Source organism: Cryptotermes secundus, unplaced genomic scaffold (genome assembly GCF_002891405.2).
Source record: "Cryptotermes secundus unplaced genomic scaffold, Csec_1.0 scaffold431, whole genome shotgun sequence".
NCBI classification, from domain to species: Eukaryota; Metazoa; Arthropoda; class Insecta; order Blattodea; family Kalotermitidae; genus Cryptotermes; species Cryptotermes secundus.
Window position 1 is genome coordinate 602,302 of NW_019727097.1, and position 17,611 is coordinate 619,912.

General features: G+C 38.8%; 2 protein-coding genes across 2 annotated transcripts in view; one reads left to right on the top strand and one right to left on the bottom strand.

Moving 5' to 3' along the window:
* Window positions 1-362: 362 nt before the first annotated feature.
* LOC111864401 (probable cytochrome P450 6a13) lies at window positions 363-9,974 on the bottom strand. The gene is made up of 4 exons (XM_023851624.2): window positions 8,993-9,974; window positions 7,454-7,675; window positions 2,665-2,916; window positions 363-998 (listed from the first exon to the last, which is right to left on the bottom strand). The coding sequence occupies exons 1-4, from the start codon at window positions 9,927-9,929 to the stop codon at window positions 832-834; spliced, it is 1,578 nt and encodes a 525-aa protein (XP_023707392.1). The 5' UTR covers window positions 9,930-9,974; the 3' UTR covers window positions 363-831.
* Window positions 2,661-17,611, top strand: part of LOC111864398 — a 120,727-nt gene continuing 105,776 nt past the window's right edge. Inside the window, exon 1 of the mRNA XM_033751419.1 lies at window positions 2,661-2,698. The gene's annotated coding sequence lies outside the window, so the exon portion shown is untranslated. The remainder of the gene's footprint in view (window positions 2,699-17,611) is intronic.

Sequence of the window (17,611 nt, forward strand, 5' to 3'; positions counted from 1 at the left end):
TATAAGATAACATGATGCAATACAAATTTAATATTAGTAAGGTCTATGGGCTGTATGTACCAAAGCAGTTCACATAAAATGATGGTTTGTAGTTATTTTCTTCAATGCATAATAAAAACATAATCACATTCATTCCAGACACATAATACACACAGTCTGAGACCCATATGTTTATCACAAGATACATATTTTAGAGGTTGTTTGAGATATCACAACTTAATTGTTGTGTCACACTAAAATGTATACAAATTTTCAGGGGATATACAATTCAATTCAATTCAGTTCAATTCCTGTTTATTTACGTGCTAATTTAACAGCACAGATGACAATTACAAAGTTAGCACAAGTACATAGAAATACACAAAGATAATTAAAGAAAAAATACAAAATATGACAGTCTATATAATGGCAATAAATTAATATTATCCAGACTCATAAAGGTAAAGGAAAAGTTGGCCTTATAATTATGCTCCTTGCACCATTAGTATATAAGAGAGAGAGTGGAAATAAGGCCCCACACATTCCTAACCTTGGAATTAGAAGGAGATAAAGAACCAGCACCACACTCAGGCCACTTTGCGCTCAGGAAAAGAGGCTTGGCTCAATTTGGTGCAAGTCTGCGTCCAGACATGATAGTGAAGTGAGAAATTTCTGTCTCTGCTGGCAACCTGTCCTAGTCCTCCAGCCCGTAGACAACGCCAACCGATGAAGCTAAATAAAAATTAATTATTACAAATCTAGTTTCAAAAATTGAGTACTGCATGCAAATAGCTTATTTATGAAGCTTGTTTTCTCAGCTGCAAGATAGGCTTTTGTTGCTCTTGATGATTTTCATTTTCTCAAATGGATTTTCAGCCACATTCCATTGGCTGGAGAAGTGATCCAAGAACAAGTGTTGAATTCTGGACGGGCCTTTGTCATCGGGCATGCTCTAAATTCATAGTGCAGCAACAGGGCGGCTAGGCCTACCTTAACCTGTAGCATACCATACCTGAAACCTGGAAGAGAATTGGATTAATGCATTTAGAACAGACAGTGTATGTTATCAGGTTTTAATAACCCTTCACGTTCTATAAAAAGAGGAAAATTTTTGACCAGTTGTGCGAATATCGGCTTATAATGAAGGGCTGTGCCTCATGACGTCTTTGGTTAGTTGGCAGTGGATCTTGATGGCAATTCATTGTAGACACAATTCTAATGGCACAAAACTAATTACACTACAGATACCACAGTGCAAAGAATTATAAATATTTGTGTTACGTTAAATAGACACAGGAAAGTGTTTCAGATAAAGTTTTAAGCCTCAATCAAGTAAACATTTTATTTAATGTACTATTTTTCTACAATGAGATGTCATTTGGAAGAGTGAAATATGTAAAGACTCACATGAGGATTATTGTATACATATGCAGTGTCTGTAATACTGAGGTCTTTTGTTTTACCGAGCCCTAAAGCTCATATGTTTTGAAGGTACTCGATTCAAATCCTGGGCAGACATCTGCCGTCCTGATTGAGGGTATTCGTTATTTTCTTCAGTCTCTCCAAGTAATGCTTGGTTAATATTTTTAATTAATCAACGACCATCTTCTTCTATATCCTTACCAATTCACCACTCATCTTAGTTTCCTGAACTGATTCAACGCTGAACTTTGTGTTTGAAAGAGTGTCAATAAATAACACAAGGAACAGCAGTATATTCTCTTTTCATGTCTTACTATGGAATCTAATGGAAGTAAAATGTTACTCCCATGGAAAGCTGTAAACAAAAGTCCTAGTTCAGTGACGTAATCACATAATTCAGTACATTCAGTAGTTCTGTGTATTGATTGATATGTGATTGATGTCTGGGCCTTTTAATGGACGGCGGTGGGCTACACTGCTGCATAGTAATTGTTTGACATTGTATTATAACGGTCCTATATCTCGGTTTAAAATTTAATTACTATATCGATTGAGAAGTGCATTATCTAAAGCTACAGGTTTGTAGTTTTAAAATATAGATTTCCTATTAGAAATCCTGAAGGTGTTGATAAAGGCTGGATGTTTGTTTCTTTGTAGCATAATTTGTTGACATTACATTTTTTACTTTTGATAAAACTACATTGTGTTTCAATTCAATTAAATTCAATTTTATTTCATCCATGAATCATTATACATGATATGGGACAAGTCAAAGATTAATATTAATACTAATACTAAAATAGTAATAAGAATATAATAATACAGAAATAATATGCAAAATATTGACGAATCTATTGTAATTTGAGGGAGAAAAATTGTAATGTATTATTAATTTTTTCCAACCGCACTACATACCTATACGTATTCATTTGGATCTGAACAGAGTACTGTGTCTTTCATAGATGGCGTCCAGTCTTGCCGGAAATACATTGTGATTTCCATAATAGGATTCAGTATAAGTTCAGTGGGGGTCTCTCTTCCGTGTAATAACATGTGATGGTGTGGGGAGTGGATCATTCTCGTGAAAATAAAGTGTCTTTTGTAGAAGAAACATAACTAACGTCACGTTTGAATTGTCTTTTAGTGTTCAGTGTAAATCCAGTTGTATTGCCATATGGACAACCATGGCAATTTTAACTCATAAGAAAACATATAGGTACAATCACGGAAACGTGTTGTGGAACATATATATTTTTCACTTACCTATGCAGATTCGGGGTCCTTCGCCGAAAGGGAGGTAAGTGAACTGTTGCCTTGAGCTCTTACTAATGTCTGTGAATCGATTAGGATCGAATTTTTCTGGATCAGGATAATATTTCGGATCATGGTGTATAGCATATACCGGTATCAGAACCTTGGTACCTTCTTGTAGTTGTACTGACGAACCGGGAATTTTGTATGGTTTCCCGCATACTCGAAATATATTTGCTTCCAGTGGATATTTCCGAAGTGATTCTGAAACAACATATTTGCAGTGATGTAAGATATTACTGACACTACAGGTTAATAGATTCTGAAGTGTTCTGACGATGGTGTGTAACACTCAGAATTACTGGGGATTTGGATTTCGTCCATCGTCCGGTATTCTAGAAACTAGAAAACGTTCCGGAAACTGGATCTGTTTCCGTCCTCATGTGAGGGGAGAACGCACCTACTCAGTTGGATCCTTAGAAAGAGCTAACCTCAATCACAACCCAGTAATTGAGGTTAGACAGCTACTCATTGCGTCCTTAGATAGAGCTAACCTCAATTAGTGGATTGTGATTGAGGTTAGCTATTTCTAAGGATCCAACTGAGTAGGTGTCCTCTTCCCTCACCTGAGGACGGAAACAGGTCCAGTTTCCGAAACGTTGTGTTTTCTAGTTTCTAAAATACCGGACCATAGGCAAAGTCCAAAAAGCCAATAATTCTGACTGCATGTTAAAGTATGGAACAGTAGGTTATGTTGGGATTTGCGTTAGGCGGTAAGGTTTGTGAGCCCTAAGCGCCAGCCGCCCTTTACCCCCAGGAATATTCCTGATAACTCATTTCTATTAGAGGCTGAGTCGACCCCAGGGCCATTGTGCAGCTCAAGGATTAGGCAAAATTAAAAAATTCACCCCATCGGGATTCGATCCCGCGACTTTCCTGATTGTAGCATAGTGCATCAACCAACTACGTCACCGATTCAATTCGTGTTTATTTATGTGCAAACTTAACAGCACAGAGGCCAATAACAAAGTTGGCACGAGTACATAGAAATACAGATATAACTGAAAGACAAAATACAAATAAGACTGTCTATATAATGGCATTAAATTAATAATAATTCCAAGAAAAATTAAAGTTAGCGTTAACAGGTAAGCAAATAAAATAAGTACATTTCGAATGGTTATTCCATTATGTGGTGAGAGGGGACAATACACATACATACACACATAGAAGTTAATAATAATAATAATAATAATAATAACACAATTCTTATTTATTCGTGTGGCAGCTCAACAGTTTAATTCAATTCAGTTCAATTCAATTCATGTTTATTTACGTACAACTTAACACCGCTGAGGCCAATTAAAAGGTTAGCATGAGTACACAAATTACATAAAAATAATTAAAAAACAAATACAAAATTTGAGAGTCTACATAATGACAATAGATTAATAATAATGCAAAAAAAAATTAAAGTTAACGTTAACAGGAGAGAACAATAAAATAAGACCCCATACACACAAGTAATATTAAGAGTATCATTAACAAATATTATTAACAATTTTAGGTTCGGTGTAATTGACAGAATAATAATAATAATAATAATAATAATAATAATGGTTTAATGTTTTGTTTTAAGTGAGTTGACGTTAATTGCAGAGCAGAAAGAACAAAAAGTCCGATTGTCCGGAAAAAGTGGGAGCCTCGACGTCTCACAACTCTATGGGCCTCCACAGCCTGTTAGAGGGATAGCGTTACCTTTTACCTTATACAGTTATGCAATGGATCAAGTAATACGACACTATTATTGGAAATTGTGAAGGTGATTTGTTCTCTCTCTGGCGTCACAGAGAGGCAGTACTCTTCGCTGTTATCTGCTTAGTTTATCCTCTGTTATTTAACTGGCTTTAAAGCGTTTCGCTGTCCAGCGGCTGATAACCAATATATTAATCATGTATAGCATATTGTTACGAAATGGAAAGGGGTATTCATTAATGTTTATTTTGTTATTGATGCACGTAGTTACATTATGAAAGTGATAACCGACATAGTACTTTGAAGAGATAGGGTTTATTAAACTGAAGCAGTTTTATATGATTATATTATGTAAAGTAAAGTAAAGGTAAAATTTTTCCTCTACTTAACTAATTAAGTACTACTCCATGAAGGCGTATGAAAGAGTGGATGTATAGATCCCCCTTTTCTTGACCTCGGCACTAGCTGGAGGTGAGTGATCAGCTTCACACCCCGGCCGCTTCACCCTCGGAGAAAGAGACCCCAGTACCCATTGGATGAGACTGGTTGGGCCCCAGAGTCGGTCTGGACATGGAGAAGAGAAATATCTTACCCCTACCGGAACTTGAACACCAACCCCTAAGCTGTCCAGCCTTTAGCTAGTCGCTATACCGCCTACGCTATCCCAGCTCATAAATAATAATGAATGTCCTTATTAACACATATTTGTATATATAAATGTAATGCGTAGCACTGAGTTGTCCCCGTAATTAATTAAGCATTACGGAATGAAGGCGTATGGGGTGGTGAAGGTATAACTCCATCATTCTTAACCTTACCAATAAATGGAATGGTCAGCTACACTCCCCGGCCGCTTTACCTCCGGGGAAAGAGCTCCCGGTACCCATTGGACAGGAAACTGGGTGGGACCAAGAGTCGGTCTGAACGTTGTGTAGCAGAGAAAAATCTCTTGCCCATACAGGGAATCGAAACCCGACCGTCAGACCTGTAACCTATGGCTCCCAATGCAGAGCAGTCGAAGCAGAAGAATTAATTCATTTTAGAACGAGTCTTTAAATATTTAATAAATGTGAGTAAACTGGAGAATAAATTAGATATACTGAAAGGATCTTCATGCACCACCATCAGCAGTCAGAGATTAGATACTCTAGAATAATTCGATTTAGAAGATATTCTAGAAGAATTAATCTTTTATATTTGGTAGGAATATTTGGACAGTGGATCGGCCCACTCCAGTATCTCTGCCTATGCGGTGCTACACAAAACATGCACAAGTTACACAGGAATGCCTGAGTGATATTCCAACCCACGAATTTAGTGTTCAACCGGCCTTAACGAAACCTGTTCAAAACAATAAAAGTAAATAAAAGCTAGAAACCAATTAATTTATAATACACTATTCAGGTTTAAACCTCCACGTATAATATCAATATCAACCAATTCTGTAATGAAATCACAGCGGTTGTTTACTCGGCTTTCTATATCGTTGACCTTGAGCTTGTCAACTGCAATGATTTTTTTCACACTGTTCTTGACACAGCTGATTTTATGAGGTTGGGATATGGGATAAATCTGTCAAAAATCTGTTTTTTATTTACATCATATCGTTCGATATATCGAGCCAAGAAATGTGTTTGTAGTGAAAACAAAATATGAAGCCGAGACTTCTTTTACCACATTCCAGCCATGTAATATTCTTCAAGGTAATGTATCCATATCATATTAAACATATCGAGACTTTCATTTGGACATTGGAAGACGTGATGTAATTTACGTTTCCCCATCATCTGGCACTAACTTCGCCGACAAGCGGCGGTTGCTCGGTCGGTATAGTTCGCTTGCGGACTACAGGCCACGGAGTTTGTTTTGTTTGTCATCATCACTTTTGAAATATAGTGAAAAAAACTACTGTCACACGGTTCATGAATTTGGGCCTCTTCATGCTTCTACATCGGAATTATAAACCTAACCTAACCTAAATCATTTACAATCGGGAGACTGTTGAAAATAATGCGACTTCACGAAATATTAATCGACAAGACTGTATTAAATATATCGGTTTAGATAGTTTCCAACGCTAGAATAACTATATCTAATTAAATATAATTAAAATACAATAAAAATATATAAAAGTGGCGCTTGTAGACTAGCAGTAGGATTCAATCGAATTCCTAAAATTGGTTGCTAGCATATATTTTAATGATTGTTATGGCATTGAAACTGCTGGAGTTTGAAGCTGGCCAGCAAATTTCAGTAGTGATAAGGTTAATGTGTAGGGCTTAACTAATCTCTGCCGCATGCATTCATGTTTTGGTGTTCGGGCACAGGGACAAATTCACTTACACACTGCATATCTAATATGCATGTGTAGCACACTCTATATCCAGTGTAGTATCTACGAGGGAGACAGTAAATAGGTCAGAAATGGAAGTAAAACAGCTGTAATGGACGTAATAGGTTTTTATTTGTATCACTTGGTAGCAGCACAGTCCAGTTTCACGCGACACTCTCTATCGGCTAAAGTTAGCACTAAGTTCGTCGATAAGCGGCGGTCACTCGGTCGGTATAGTTCGCTTACGGACTGAAACCACGGAGTTTGTTTTTTGTTGCAACATTATTATGAAAAGTTACTGAAAGAATTTGAAGCTGTTCTTATTAAGGTTATACGTCCTTTTACTCAGTATCTTCAGGTGAATGCCGTTATAACTTACTGAAACCGACAGCGATCAGTACCCCATATGTTAGTCTTCAGGTTTTTCTTACGTGATCATCTTCATATCTGGTTCGGGGAGAACTGATCTAGAGAACAGAGCAAGTTAATTTAAGCGGTCGCCCGTCCACCTTTTATTTCTGACGCTACGAGTCTCGTCTGTAGACCCAGGTATCCTGAATAAGGGTTTCTTGGTTATACTCAGTTCCTCCAGACAAATTGTTGTGTAGTATCTTAATACAACTCTTTCAAGCTCAATATAATCCTGTATATATGATTAAAAGCTAAATAAGCTTACTATAGATATAACGTTGTTCAGTAATCACAAGTACATACCTGATACAACCCTGTCCAGTAGCTTCAAGCCTAGCACTATTTCGTATGTCAGTTTACCACCGTGTTCCTCTTTTGCTGCCTCAATCTCGGCTCGAAGTTCGGACTGCAATTCCGGTTGGAGAGCCAGCTCGTTCAGACAGAAGCTCATGATGGTGGAGGCTTTCTCACTGCCCGCCCGTAGGAACATAGCAGCTTGGGCAGTTAACACCACATCATCGAACCCTATAACATATACTTTATTAGAGCTCATATTTCGTTGGTTACCCATTTATTGCGTATTCAGTCACAGATGTAAGTCATGCTTTGCATGAGCTGATAGTCGATAGTTTTACGAACGACAATGCGTTAGTATATAGGAAGGTCTTTCATCTCCAAAAGTGAAAAGCGTCCGGATCCTGAAATAATTCCTCGAACACTTTTATCCATTTCATGATTCCTATGTAAAAAGCTGCAGAAAATGAAAGAAAAAAGAAGAACAGTGATCCTATTCACCAGCCTCTCTCGCAAAAGAAAATATGAAAAAGTTAAACACTAAATATAGGCTGCTGAAAAAATTGTTCAATTCTGAAATAAAAAACGAAAATAAATGTATACGTTATTTCTTTCATCTTATTTCAGACAAATGTAGAGAGAGGTGACCGCCTCTGTGGTCTAGTGGTCAGAGTTCTTGGCTACAGGTCTGGGTACGATTCCCAGCGCTACCAGATTTTCTGAGAAGTAGTGGGTCTGGAACGGGGTTCACTTAGCCTCGTGAGGACAGTTGAGGAGCTATTTCAAGGAAATAGCGGCTCCGGTTTAGAAAACCGAAATTAACGGCCGTGGGGATTCTTTGCTCTGACCACACGATACCCTCTGTCCTCTTCGCCGACAAGCGGCGGTTGCTCGTTCGGTATAGTTCGCTTGCGGAATAAAACTACGGAGTATTTTTTTTTCTAGAGAATGATTGAATTTATATCAGACATCGGCTGCTTATCTCCTAATAATTACGCGCGCACACACACACACACACACTCACACACACACACACACACTCACACACACACACACACACACACAAAACTTCAAATGAAAAAGAGTATTTTTTTAGTAGCTATGTTTTAGGTAAGGACCTTGAGTTGTTACAGTTTGATACAGAGCATCAAAAAAGGTGTATACGTAAAAAATATGCTCACCACGCTTCGTATCTCATGAATGGGGAGAAAATAGTTTATCATAGGATTGATAAAATATTTGACACACTAAATAAAGCCGACATATTTTATACCTGGGAAATATTACTCAGTTTTTCATAGGACTTATTTTATCAAATGTTTTTCTTGTAGAAATTGCTAGGATCTTCATTTCTGAGAGACAATTGGTAACATCGAATGTGATGTTAGGGAAATAGGGTTCGGAGATGTCAATTTCCTCTAATTACGAACTTTGCATAGTGATGGCGAATTTTAGGTTTTCGTAAAAACCCGGAATTTATTGAAGAGCTTAATATTTATTGATCCTCCACTAAGGTTAACCTGTAAAGTAGATGGTTCTAGATCTTACCTTCATCTCTGATGTTGGATGACGTTTCGTTACTCATTTGTTTGCAGGCTTGAGGTTCCTCTTTGTTACTATCCTCTTCAGTTGTCTTGTTTCTCGCAAGCATCAACAAATTCATTACGTCCTTCTTTATTACATGGCTTTGGTCTCTGTATTCCATAATCTTCTTAATAACCATTTTGAAAAATGATGTGACGTCACGAGAAAAAGTTCGTATTCGGAATATTTTTAACAGGTTAGGAGAAATCGATTCCAAAATGTCAATAAACGTACTACCATTGGCGTGGATTATAGAACGACCCATTTTTTTGAATTCTGAATCCTTATCATCCATCGCATTTGCCTCCACACCAAAAGCGCAAGAACTAGTGGCATCCATGGTGAAATTTACCAAGATATCATACATATCTAAAATCTCGTTATTCTTAGCATATTTTTGTAGATGTTCTATAAGTTTCTCGGAATAATGATCAATGTGTTGATACACGATTTTCAGTTTACCTGGCGTAAATGCTGGTGTCAGTTTTGTTCTGATATATTTCCACTGTTCTCCCTCAAGATTGAATAGGTGATACGAAAGTGGGTCCCCTTTTAAGTCCGGATGATTTCCTTTACCAGGAAAATAACAAAAATCTTTCACAAGTATATGCTTTATAAGTTCGGGATCACGAATTAAAAGGACAGGAGTTCGAGCCTGGTGAATACCTCCATATCTTTCACCTTCAAACTTATTATATAATTCTTGGAAAACCTCGGCCGGTGACCGTTTATGTAAGATGAAATGTTGGATGTTACCGAAAAGTGGTAATGGTTTCAGCGACTTCACGCCTGTCTTTTTCCAGTAATCAAATGTTGAAGTTGAGTACCAATAGAGAAGCAGCACAGTGGCCCCTATGAAGCCGAGTAGAGCAGTGACAGTCGACTGGAAGAGCGCCTCCATTCTTACCGCACGCAAATTGTTCTGTAGCCTACATACGGTGAGAAGCCTGGCTGACGGCCAGTTAGAGACTGATACAGCGTCCATCCTGGCTGCTGGTATATATGTGGACACCAAAAACGGACAAGTCATGTTGGTCGTCTGGCGTTGCTTTGTCATCCATTCGCTCCTTCCGGCACACTGCATAGGTACAGAAAACTGTTTGGTCCCTTCGTGCAGTAATGTCACATGTTCCCGAAACAGGTTTCATATTTGCTTATGGGTGATACAGCACTTTCCATGCCACTAAAGTCGCTTTTCCTTGCACCTCATCTCTTTATATGTATCTAAGTCACGTCGGCTTACGTCGTGTTCTTAAGTAATTTTACATCTTGAAATTCTGTTACAAGATATGCACATGATAATAATTTTACCAACATGTTTATCATCGAAGAAAGCAGTCTTCTGGGATTTGGCACCGTGTATATGTGGNTATGTTTATCATCCTTACCACAAACTTTTTTTTTTTTCATTTTTCACTCTTATAGCAATTGTTCATTCTTATCGTATTTTTCTAAACGAACTTTTATGCCAGGTTTCGCCACAAGAATTTGAAATTTGTTTCTTGCGTCCCTGTATGCATGCCGTACATTCTACCTTGGCCGTAACATAGCTCAGGCGGTTTGTCGGCGGCTTCCCACCGCCGCGACCCGGGTTCGAGCCCAGGTCAGATCATGTTGAATTTGTGGTGGACAAAGTGGCACTGGGGCAGGTTTTCTCCGAATCTATAAAAAAAATCTGTCTGTCTGTCTCCGTCCGTCCATCCATCGATCCATCTGCCTATCCATCTATCTGTCTGTCTGTCTCTCTATGTGTTCATTCCTGTTGCTCCAACTTGGAGCATAGGGCATCTGTGAAACGCTTCATTTCACATCAATCTCTTAATCCTTCGACAGTCGGTAGGACTCCTTGGACGGGGGTTCAGCCGAACACAAGGTCACTACCTACATAGGACAACACAAACACAGAATAAACGCAGAAAACACCTATTACTTGATAAGGATTCGAACCCACGATCCCAGCATTCGATCGGGCGAAGATATTTCTTGTCTTAGACAGCGCGGACGGTGCATTGAGCAATGTATATATATGAGTGTATTTTGTATTGTACCACATACAACTTTTACACATTAGTGTAGTGTCTTTTGCTAGTCATAATTTCAATATTAAAATGTTAAATAAGTTAGGATGTTTCTTGTCATCTAAAATGCCTTAATTATATTCAACGAATATGAAATTGTTGAACTGGTTATGGTGTAGTTTTTGTTCCGTGTTGTATTGGAAGCGGCTTTCATGTTATGTCTCTGTGGCTATTGTATCGAAATTCTTTCGAATATTATCTTATATGGTAAGCAGTGGTCCTTGTGATATTTCTTATTTGTTAGTATGTCTTAGTTATATAGTTTATGAATACTAACAATCCAATAGGTTGAAATATAGTTTTTGTGTCTTATCCTAATGCAGCTTGACGTCGTAATTCATCATTATTATTTCTGCATTGGAGTTCTCGTTGGGTGTGATATTGTATCCGTGCAAGATGACCATGTGGAACTGGTGTTATATATTAGCTTCGATTTATTACTGTTAGTGATTTTTTTATTATTTTTCTAAAGTCCCATAGTGGGTGGTGGAGTCCAGCTGGGTCCACTCGGCACTTCGGCCACTGATTGGCCTAATGTACCTGCCCCGGGTTATTATGATGATGGAGAATTTGGTGGAATGAAAATTGGCAGGGGAAACCGAAGTACTCGGAGAAAACCCGCCCCAGTGCTACTTTGTCCAACACAAATCCCACTTGACCAGACCCGGGATCGAACCCGGGTCGCCGCGGTGAGTAGCCAGCCATAACCGCTTGAGCTATGGCGTGGCCTTCAGTTATTGTAGTGTCTACTGTATTGATTTCGAAAACACCCCAACATGTCTTTGTTTCAAAAGTAGCGCTATTATGCTTCCCAGAATTGAGTTCCAAGTTCCTCTTTGTCTTACTGTCTTCTGAACAGAAACGTGAATATTGAATTACATAAGACCATTATTTTGTCTGCATGAGTTTATGAATTTTCTTGGAAGGGGGATTATTATTTACTTGGATTTTGTTCTTATATATATTGACGTAAAGAGAGACTGAATTTTGGTGTTTCGGACAAGACCTTTGATTCTCGAGAGACTAAAACTTTGCTTTTGCTCCTGCTACTGTGCGTGCGATGTCCACCTCAAGTCCGTTGCTAATTTCCCTAGGTACCTGCGTGACCAGGGAGATGTGGTAGACACGCACAAGTTGTCATTCGCTTACACAAACTTGTATAATTCTGCTGAGTGGAAAATTGGCCGGAAGAAGAAGGTTTGTCTTGAGTAATGGAGTACGGACTTCAAGCCTGAGGCAGGTGTAGAGTCATGAATTAGTTGATTGCCATTGTCTTTAAAACGGTGTATTTCATGAAGAAATGTTACATCTAAAACTGACATTTTGTTACATCCTGTTCCGTAAATCGCTGTAGATAATATTCATTTTATACTTTGTCAACACAATACTACTTCCAGAAGATGGGACAGTTGTCTAAGACGACGTGTTTCGACATGTGTACCATCTTCAGGTCATCTTAATAGTTATAATTAATGTATTGTGGCATATTCGCTCGAAGCAACTAGTGTAGTCACAACAACCAGCTGTTACTAGGCAGTGTCTCGTAAACAACAGATGAATGGTGTTTGCTGCGCGCTCCCTGCCTATGGCTGCACAAGCAACAATGGGATACGTCATGATATTGCTAAGCAACAATTGCACTGCAACAGAGGAACGTTGTTTTCTACGTGGTTCGTGCCGAGATGGTATAAGCAGGACAAATTACGAGTCAGTGAGTTAGAGAACCGCTGCGGTTCAGTCATTGTGAGCTGTTGCTGTTAGAAGCTGGTAGCTGAGACGAGGAACAGTTTGGAAACCCAGAGGAAGGGGAACGTTAACTGTTAGGAGCCGCCACTGAGCAACGGCTAGTGAAGTGGACACTAGAGTGTGTATGTAATAGTAAGGCGTAAAGTGAAGTCACGCGTTGTATCCAAATATGCAATAAATGGAGTCATCAATCCAAAACCCGTCTAGAGTCACACATCATACACGTGACAACATCATACTTAGCATAAATTTACATGTGAGCTAAATGGATCCGCCGTTGTATTATATACTACTACCGTGACCGGCCGAAACATGCATATACTGCGCTAAAAATGCACATTTAATTTCGTTGTATTTTGTAAATATTTGTTTCATATCGAAAATTTTTAAAATACAGGTTTAGGTGTTAATGGAGTTGTGCATATTTCTGTCATATACCAATTTACTGGATGACTAATGTTTTTCGAGAAAATGAAAAAATAGGCATGATTTGAGTTTCATGGTTTGTGTTATCCAGACCTGGATGAAAAATGAATCTTTACTGCAACTTTTGGGGCACGCCGTAGCGTAGTTGGTTGAGGCACTCTGCTACAAGCCGGAAGGTCTCGGGATCGATTCCCGATGAGGTAATTGAATTTTTCAATTTATATAATCCTTCTAGGCGCACTATGGCCCTGGGGTCGACTCAACCTCTAACAGAAATGAGTACCAGGAAGCTTCCTGGGGGTATGAAGCGTGGCCGGCGCGTAAGGCTGACAAGCTCACCGCCATCTGCGAGCGGATTGTCTAGAAAATGCGAGAACATCGATGTTTCACAACCCTATGGGGCTCCACGATCAGTTACAGAGATAGATTTACCTTTACCTTACCTACAATTTTTAGTTCATTGGCTCCCCCGCACAAATAAGCAACCTAAACGAATTCTACTAAGATGAAATGTGCAGAGGGACAGACATGGCTTCCCCATTATGAGTCCATGTTATGCCTCTTGTGGAGGGACATAATATCTGTAAATGATTTTATGGTTGGGGTGCGCATGCCCATTTCTTACCAAGGTTACTTTTACCACTTTTTTGTACGATACCGTATTATTGAATTCTGTCAAAATCCACCAGTTTAAGTTTTTTGTACAATGTTTTTAAAAGCAAATACAAACGAAGTAAAATTTTAGACAGTGATTGATATATTTCTTTAAAAAGCTTTCATATTTTTTTTTCAGTACCGTCTGGTACAGACATTAATAAGCATAATGGAAAAATATAAAATTTTAAGTTTTTTTTTTTAAGTTTTTGTTTCTTTTTAAAAAATAATTTCTTGACAGTTATAATAATGCCGAGCTCGGTGGTCGAGCGGTCTAAGGCATGAACCATTTTGGCTCACTCAAACACTGGGATCGTGGGCTCTATTCCCATTCGAAACCTGAATATCTGCTTCCATTCTGCATTTATGTTGTATTATATAGGTAGTGGCCTTGAGACAGGCTGATCACCCGTCCAAGGGGTCCTACCGACTATCTGTAAGATTCAGATTTCAGAATTAATTAGTTCTGACCTGGCATAGATCAGATAGCTTAATCCGTCAAGACAGAAAAAGAAGCTTTAATCTGCAATTTGCCGGTCACGGTAGCCGAGCGGTCTAAGGCATGTACTATCTTCGCTCGCTCGGAAGCTGGATCGTGGGTTTGAATCCCACTCAGGGCATGGATGTTTGTGTGCGTTTTTCTATGTTTGTGTACAGGTAGAGGCCTTGCGACGAGCTGATCACCCGCCCAAGGAGTCCTGCCGAATGTGTAAGATCTAGAAAAACCGAAGTGAACGGAGAAGTTCATGGAGGTAGGCCTAGGCCCACTGATGCTGTAGTGCCAAGGAAAAAAAAATACATATATATTTGTTAATAAATTACTGTACGGCATTAACTTAATGTTCCCTAGTATCAGCCCTCGTTGCTTCTCGCCTCGAAATGTCGTTTGTCGGCAGCCGCATATGTGGTCTAATGGTTAGAGTTCCTGGGTACAGATCCACAGGTCCCGGGTTCGTTTAATCTTAGGGCAGANCGCTCGGCAAATCATGTATACTGGGTTATTTCCTTGTTCTTCTTTTATTGTTCTAACTGACCTTTCAAGACAGTATTCACATCATATTGAAATAACATCTGTAACTGTTATCGACTAGCTAAACACTTTTTCTAATTTATCCATCAGTCTTATGTCTCTGATGAGATTGAAGTAGATTTCGAGCTTCCACATGTAAGAAAACGCTCAGTTACTTTGTATGTTTAATGCTCATAGAAGCATGAAATTATTTGTCTGCACTTTTATATCATAGAGAGGCAGTTCTGAACTTGCACCATTACTTAGTCCGATTTCACAGCAAATTTATGTTGAAAAGTTGAGTCATTCTTCAAGCCTTCCACTCGCTTCCTCTGTTGAGTTTACTCTGCAAGTTTCGTGATGTTTGTTAGTTTAATTTAACATCCCACCTTTGCTCAAGAGCAACAGAGACAGCTTCTGATGTTAGTGATGATGTATTTGTAACATCTATGAGATGGAATAAATGTTATTTTTAGCCCGCATCCTTTAGGCTCTAAAGGATTTTGACGATGGTGTATAACACGCAGGATTACTGAGTTTTTGGAATTCTTCCATCGTCCGGTGTTCCAGAAAATAGAAAACACAACGTTTCGCAAACTGGATCTGTTTCCATCTTCAGGCGAGAGGAGGAAGACGCCTACTCACTTGGGCCTCTTAGAAAAAGCTCCAGTTATTGAGATTAGCTCTTTCAAAGGGGCCCAACTGAAAACGTGTCTTCACCCTGTCATCTGAGGATGGAAACAGATCCAGTCTCTGAAATGTCGTGTTTTCTGTTTTCTAGAATACAGGACGATGGAAAAAGTCCAGAAACCCAGCAATTTTACTTTCTTTAGTTTAATAAAAATTCTTCTGATATCATGTTCGTGGGTGTATGTGTGTGTGTGAGAGAGTGAGAGAGAGAGAGTGATTGTGGGAGATGGGATGGGGGGAATATTTTGTTTGGTTTCTGAGCACCTTAATTATTTTTGAACCGATGACCGATTTTTGTCACGTACTGTACGAAGGTCTTGTCACTGGCGACAAAACCGAAATGTAGTCTTGCAGGTTATAACCAACAATTGCTGTACAGAACATTATTGTCATGTCTTGAAAGGGACAAACGCAAAGACGGAACAGTGTTTAGGGTCAGATAGGTTTCTCGTGTGAAATTTCAGGTTCTCACAGCCGTGACTATGCAGATTATGGTTTTCCGAAATGTGACATGATGTAGTGTGGTAGATCATTACCAACATTTCGGAGAAATTTACTGACTCCATCTTCAGTGTAGAAGGGACTTGAAGTTCTCAAAATGGTGACTATGGAGATTACTGTCTTCTGGGATTTGTCGCCGGTGAGTCTGAATATCTCAGTTGGTATAGCGACGGGCTACGAGCTGGACGGCCGCGTTTCGATTCCTGGCAGAGGTAAAGTATTTGTGTCTATTCCACAGTGTCCAGACCTGCTCTGGGACACACTGAGCTCCATTTCGAATTGGTACAGGGGCCATGTCCCTGGGGGTAAGGCGGTCGGGACGTGAAGCTGACCACTCACTTCTATCTCGTGCCGAGATCAAGAATTGTTGAAATATACCTCGACTCCCCCATACGTCTTCGTGGACAATTTTACGTTCTTTATTTTTTGGATGTAGCGCAATATCATTTTTTATATTGTTACCGATATTTGCACCATGAAGATGGAGGAAGGAAGTTCCTTCGAAACATTTAAAACTGTCTACTAAATTACACTACGCCGCATCCGAGAATTTAAGAATCTTCCAATTTTTCTTGGGTTTTCTCATTATTTATGATCATCTTCCGAACAAACAATTATTCGGCCCTACAGTTGAAACAGTATCGATAAATAATACGAGTCAGTCGAACTCTGTTTACAAATAGGCCACAATCTTTGCTTTCAAGTCGTTCGTTGTTCATTATTCAGTCACCCTACCGTATATAATAAGACGACATAACCCATGAAGTTGATGAAACATCGTTAAATGAGCAGAGAAATAAATTATTGTGAATGAGTTGATAAGAACTTGACTATCAGAATAACCGGTCTACAGGATTAGGTTCAGATCAGTTTAAAAAAGGTAACCATAACAGTATAAATAAGTGAATTCGCGGAAAGGTATATGCCATGGGCGAAATTCCAAAACACATAAAATATTTTTATCTCTAGGTTTGTGTCCCCAGTAGCAACTGAACCGGTATAGGCTTATATTCGTATATGTTTTCATCAAAGCTCCAAAATTATTTTCTGCCGCTGCTGCTGATGGCTATAGGTTTCACAGTTTGATGACTCGCATGTGTGTTTCAAAGTGACTGCGGAGGGAGCGGTGATGATATGTTGATGATTTAAGATATATATTGCTATTGTGGAATGGGCGGGAAGCAATCTTATTCTGTTCGTTTGAGACCTGCTTCACAGCAGTTCATTATTAAATCGTTCTGACATATAAGCCTGTCCATTTATCTGTCTCAATAAATTCGGACAAAATTATTTTAATGATGTGCTGTAAGTAAAAAGTAATTTTTGAAATATATCAGTGTTTTCACGAGGCACTAAATATTATATATAAATAAGAGAACACTGATTCGTTTTAGAAATGCTCAATAAGAAAATTGTACTGATATATTGGGTTTTCGGACTTTATCCATCGTCCTGGTTTTTAAGATAACTAATAAAAAC

Bases quoted from the DNA above. Each gene is read 5' to 3' on its own strand.
- LOC111864401 (XM_023851624.2), bottom strand. From the start codon at position 9,929: ATGGAGGCGCTCTTCCAGTCGACTGTCACTGCTCTACTCGGCTTCATA. The intron at 7,676-8,992 runs GTAAGATCTAGA...TATATGTTATAG, and splicing joins ATCCAACATCAGAGATGAAG to GGTTCGATGATGTGGTGTTA. The intron at 2,917-7,453 runs GTATGTACTTGT...ATGTTGTTTCAG, and splicing joins ACTGGACAGGGTTGTATCAG to AATCACTTCGGAAATATCCA.